The 6,000-nt window shown below is 51.0% G+C and overlaps 1 protein-coding gene across 1 annotated transcript; it reads right to left on the bottom strand.

Annotated features, from left to right (window-relative positions):
• Positions 1 to 3,336: 3,336 nt before the first annotated feature.
• Positions 3,337 to 4,277, bottom strand: EJ05DRAFT_501156 (Brix-domain-containing protein; the record flags this gene model as incomplete). The annotated part of the gene is made up of 2 exons (XM_033747080.1): positions 3,337 to 4,218; positions 4,272 to 4,277. 2 exons carry the CDS (start codon positions 4,275 to 4,277, stop codon positions 3,337 to 3,339), a joined length of 888 nt encoding a protein of 295 aa, XP_033600076.1.
• Between the last annotated feature and the right edge of the window lie 1,723 nt (positions 4,278 to 6,000).

The raw sequence follows: 6,000 nt of genomic DNA, 5'->3' as shown, positions 1-6,000 counted from the left end.
CTGCCTACTGCCTACTGCCTACTACCTACTACCTACTACCTACTACCTACTACCTACTACCTACTATCTACTATCCACTACCTACTACTACCACTATTATACGCACTATACTTTGACCTTTTCGTGACTGCTTGACTACTTCATTGATGGATTGATAGACTAACGAATGAACCTCTTCGTAGTTTATATCTATCTATCTATTAGCTAGACAGATGTAGTCCGAGGGGAGAGGATAGTTTATACCTCGGGGTTGTATGTATGTATACATACATATACATAGAAGTAGAGATCGTATGGTACAAGTGCCTACCCCTAATACATGTCTATATACATACATATATACATACAAGAGCGCAAGTGGAGTTTTTAATCCTAGTAGAACACAAAGTCCCCGTTATACCCATTAAACGAGCGAAGCAATAAACCCTATAGACACTACATCTATCTATACATATGATTGCCAAAGTCATCAAGTTAGATGGTCGGTTAGACAGTAAGCAAGCACAGCACAGCACAAGCAGACCTATTCTTAGTTCCAACATCTTATATTCCATTATAATATTAGATAGCCATAACACAGCAGCACACACAGCAGCACACAGCACAGCCACATCCCAAAATATCATATCCATCCATCGGAAAATAAATCCCCCAGCCATGGTTTGTTCCTTTCCCTTTTCCTGGATGCATCATCCCTTACTTCCCCACATGAATCGTCGAAACATCCCGCCTCACCCAGCCCCATCTCTCCCCCCATCCCCATCCCAATCCCAATCCCCACATCTCACCACCAAAACACACATACACATACAACCAACTCCCACACCGTGGGTCCCATAACGAATAATCACCGCCCGGCCCCCCCTGTCCCTAAACAATCAAATATCAAACAATTGGAAACCAAAAAAAAACACAGAGAGTTTTAACCCATACCATATGCATCGTACGTTTTCGATTTCCGACAACTTTTTTTTGCTTTTCTCCTTCCCCTTCATTTCTCTCTCTTTTCTAGAAACGGGTAACTTAAAAATCTCCCGCCCCCCTTCTAGAAGCCTCATTTAGCGTTTTGCGCTTCGAACGTTCGAACCTTGCGCCTAGCATCCACCCGCCTCCCCCCCGGCCCCCCCTCTCCCCCAAGACTGCCCTGCCTAAACAACTAACCAACTAACCAACCAACTAGCCTAAATTACCTGTGGGGTTGGGAAGATTCTTTTTAAGTTTTCTTGGGAATTATTTAGTAGTGGTAGCAGTTAGTGTACCGGCCGCCGGGTGTGTAGAGGGTAGACTGCTAGTGGAAGTAGTAGTACGTACCTATCTACATGCCTAGCCTAGTAGCAGTTAGAGTGTACTAGAGGACTGGGCAGCCGCGGCGGTCGCTGATGGGGGCAATCATGTCATCGTGCGTCGAACACCCGGCTCGCCCCCCGGACCCCCAGCCAAATAAAATCCCACCTTACCCCCGTTGTTGATCATTGCACCACTACCACTAGCCAGCCTCATATATTTTCCTCCCTCCCTCCCTTTGTAGCAGTTGAAACTTGTGTGCTACCACCGAGCAAAATAAGTGAGCTATTCTTAGGAGATTTCGCGGGGGAAAAAGGGACGACATATCGCGACCTGCAACAATGTGCGACGCGACGTGACGTGTGTGTCTGTGTTACTGCGGCCAGCCAGCCAGCCAGCCACCCTGCGAATTGGCTACTATTCGAGGAAGAAAGGGAGGAGGGAGGCAGGATGGGAGAAAGGGAAGGGGGGGGGCCCTTTTTCTCGAACGGCGCGCCCTGGGTTCCTGGGTACGGGGATGGGGTTCTCCGTCCCCCCCCTAGCCTTGCGCGCGGCGGGCGGGGATGCCATGCCTATTCCGAGCCGCATGGTTCCGAGAGAGACGACGACGACGACGAAACGTTCGGTGGCCCGACGAAAAGGAGTTTGCGCAAAAAGCCTAGGCTGGCGGGCTGGCTGGTTGGTGGTGGTCCATGTTTACCAAGAGGAGGGAGGGGGGGAGAAAGGTCGCGCGAGGGAAAGCAATGGGCAAACTCAATCGGGAGCGCGGACGTGTCGCGAAATGTCACTGTACGAAAGACGTCCTAATATCGCGTCGCGCTTTCAGACCTGAAACTTTGGGGAAAAAAAAAAGGGGGTGATTTAACTGCTGGTGCGGTCGCGCAAAGAGTCCGAAACCGCGCTCGGAACAAATTGTGTCCTGTGTAGATTACTTCGATTTGCCATGCCTGGAGAGCAGGCAGGTCAAGATGTTGTCTTGCGCGCACACAAGACAGGTTTGTGGGACCCCGTGTGCCTTTGAGTACGCCCAGCCTCTATAAGGCATCAAAAGGAGTCGTTGTCATGATACCAGGCACGACAAAAGCACTGTACTCGCCGGCGTCCTGCCTTGGGTCCCATCGTCCCATATTCCGGGACCCGAGAACTTCGCTCAGCATCCCGCGGGCTTCCCTCGTGGTACGTTGAGTCAATGGCGCGCGGGAACTTGAGTAGTGGACCAGATATCGAAGGGACGTGCTGACATGTGTAATTTACCGTATAGAAAAACTTCACAGGGGGAACTTGGCGACTGCAGAGAAGTGGTAGAGTCCGTGGTAGTGCGCCAGCGTCGGCGCGCATGCTGGCGGATGCGTGTTCATCTACTGGCGCCGGTCTCGTTATACGAAGTGTAAGAAGAGCGTTGCGCGTTTGGCCGCAGGGAGTGGTGTCGGTATTGTGAGTATAATGCGCGAGAGGTTAGACCTTGAACAGGGAGGGGAACAAGGAGACGGAATATCCTTGCTGAACGGGCACATGAGACGAGAGAAGGACTTGGGAGTCTAGACCAGAAAATACAGAGTTTGAAGAAAAATCAGAGTTTTCAGATATAGTATGAAGGACACCTAATGGAACTCTACGAGGTGAGGCTCCGGAGACGCTGGTACGATGCACTGAATCATACGTGGCCCGAATAGGTAAGTGGTCTACCTCCAACGTCTGATACATGCTTTCCTGCGGCCATCTCGTTTGGCGAGATTGGTGGGTGCGCTCTTGGACCATCAAAGGTGGTGCGTGGAGGCTAAGCTTCATGGCTGCCTTCGACAACAGAAGTATTAGCCGCCTTTTCGAATCTGATGCACACCCTGGCGTTCAAATGTAGGTGTCCGGTGGCCGGGGGGCTACAGGATTGCGGATGACACAGTGGTATGTGTTGTTGTTTGGATAAGGTTTGTTCCAGAATGTACGGCCAAGAGCCCTGCAGTTCATGATTCGTGCAATAATTATGGTGGTGGCCTTTGTCGGCGTCTTCGCCTCTGTGGTAGTTCCAGATTGTGCACCAGCTCATACCAGCCTTCATAGGTAGTCTTTTTTCTTGCTGGTTCGAGTGTAATGTGTCATATGCCATTCGACATCACCGTCCTTGTTCTCCAGAGTACCTCCACGGATCTCAAATAACCGCATCGTCATCCTAGGCCCGACTTCTGCAAGTTCAACACTTTGATATCCGGTCCTCACAAAGACGTGATGCCTCACTTCGATGCTGTCTTCGATATTCTTGAAAGTCACTACACGGTTACCAACCTTTGCCGTACCTTCACGAGGCGGGAACAGATGCTTCAATATTTGAACGACGCGCTTCCCTAATTTGGTGGTGAAGCCTTCGAAGATGAGGTGTGGATACGACTCGGAGACGGTACCGCGCGAGGCTTGGGGGATATCATGGCGAAGTACAACATTGTGTAGTGAGAAAGATGCCGTAGGTCCGTGGGGAAAGTGAGATACCGTCATGGCAGTTGGAGTACCTCTGTGCTCGTGCAAAAGAATGACATCGCTCAGTCCAGAGCTCTTTGCGCTCTGAACCAGATTGGGCAGTACGAGATTTCCGCGGTTCAATCTGATCGCAGTCGGTAGCAGTAGTCTGACCTCCTTTGCAAACCCTCCAAGTCTCGAAGATGGGTCGCGGGATGTGGTTACGAGGACTCTAGGATCTACCACGCCTGACAGGTGTGCGTATTCGTCGTCTAGACCGAGCTCTTCCTGTGCATCTCGGTCGGCTATGGTCTCGTCAAACTTGTAATCGTTACGAAGATCTTTGTCGTTTGCGATATCTTTGGACAGAGGCTTGCCGCTGGCTAGCGATGCCTTCAACGCTGCTCTTCTCTCTGCCGTTTCCGCATCACGGAGCGTCAGTGCTCGCCGGTAGACGTAGTCTCGCCTTTCACGGGCTTGTCGTCGCTGTGATTAAATGTCAGATTTATTTTACTCTCTTGCGAAGGCAGTTGACCTACAATCATGTTCTATGTCGTACGGTGTGAAATTTGTTGTTGGTGTGTGAAGATCTAGAATTTTTCCTTCGAAGAGCCTGATGCCAAGAGTTTTGAACCCAGGGCAAGTGCGGCGGACTGGTCGAAATCGCACCCGCACATTAGAATACTTACCTCCGCATCGCCAAACTTCACCACCACCACCACCGCCGCCACCGCCTGGCAACACGAAGAAGCCAGACGTCCTGGACGATATGACATGAGATACTAGACTCAGATATTGATCTCTAAACCCTACGAGCCTTTGGCGCTCCACAAATCCAAACCCGTCCTCTTTCAGAGGAACCTACTCAATCATCGCTTCAGAAGCGCCAAAAAATCGCTCTTCGTAGAGTTGGCGCAGCGCCGTCAAGCCATCTTGTGCAATGGAAGGCGCCTTCACTCACCTAGGAAACCACCTAGTTTCCGACTCTGGACCCACCATCAACGCAGGTGATGATGAAAGCATACTAGATGGGGATCTTGGTCGGAGTCACCTTGCCGGTCGCCGAAGGAGGCTGGACGACGATGAAGAAACGGATGTCTTCGACGATGATGATATGGAAAGTATGGCCAGTATGGCTGTCGACGGCACGAATGGAAAAGGCAGAGTTAAGCCTGAAGAAGAGGTGGAGCTACCGGCACATGCATGCGCGTGAGTTGAGGTACTTTCAGATGGGAGACCTTTAGCTAACACAACACCTCGTGAAGATACTGTGGGATCCATGCTTCACAGAGCGTTGTCAAATGTTTGGCCTGCAACAAGTGGTTCTGTAGCGCTCGCGGCAATACGTCGTCTTCCCATATCATCAACCATCTCGTCCGCGCAAGACATAAGGAGGTCCAGCTTCACCCCGATTCCTCACTGGGAGATACAGTTTTGGAGTGCTACAACTGCGGCATAAAAAACGTCTTCTTACTAGGCTTCATCCCTGCAAAGTCCGATACGGTCGTCGTTCTGCTTTGTCGTCAACCATGCGCTGCCATGCCCTCCCAAAAGGACATGACATGGGATACATCACGATGGCAACCCCTGATTGAAGACAGGTCCTTCCTACCATGGCTTGTTGCGGCACCAACTGACCAAGAGCAACTCCGCGCGCGCCACCTGAGCCCTCAAATGATCGCCAAACTGGAAGAATTGTGGAAGGATAATGCCCAGGCCACCATTGCCGATCTGGAAAAGGGAGCTGGTATTGACGATGAGCCAGCACCCGTGCTACTCCGCTACGATGACGCGTTCCAATACCAGAATGTCTTTGGCCCCCTTGTCAAGATCGAAGCCGACTACGACCGAAAATTGAAGGAGTCGCAATCGCAAGATGGCCTCATTGTTCGATGGGACCTGGGTCTCAACAATAAGCACTTGGCGAGCTTTGTCTTACCAAAGTTAGAGCTTGGAGATGTGAAACTTGCAGTCGGTGATGAGATGCGTCTTCGATACACTGGAGAACTTCGACCACACTGGGAAGGAGTCGGCTATGTCATCAAGATCCCGAACAATCAGTCAGACGAAGTCAGCATCGAGCTACGCACGAAAGGTGATCACAAGTCAGTGCCCACAGAATGTACACACAACTTTAGCGCGGATTACGTTTGGAAGGCGACCTCGTTCGACCGTATGCAGCACGCTATGAAGTCTTTCGCAGTGGACGAGATGAGCGTTTCAGGCTACATATTCCACCGTCTCCTAGGTCATGATGTCGCCGCAGCT

Source organism: Pseudovirgaria hyperparasitica, assembly GCF_010093815.1.
Source record: "Pseudovirgaria hyperparasitica strain CBS 121739 unplaced genomic scaffold EJ05scaffold_9, whole genome shotgun sequence".
Taxonomy (NCBI): domain Eukaryota; kingdom Fungi; phylum Ascomycota; class Dothideomycetes; order Acrospermales; family Acrospermaceae; genus Pseudovirgaria; species Pseudovirgaria hyperparasitica.
This window is presented reverse-complemented; position numbering and strand designations above follow the sequence as displayed.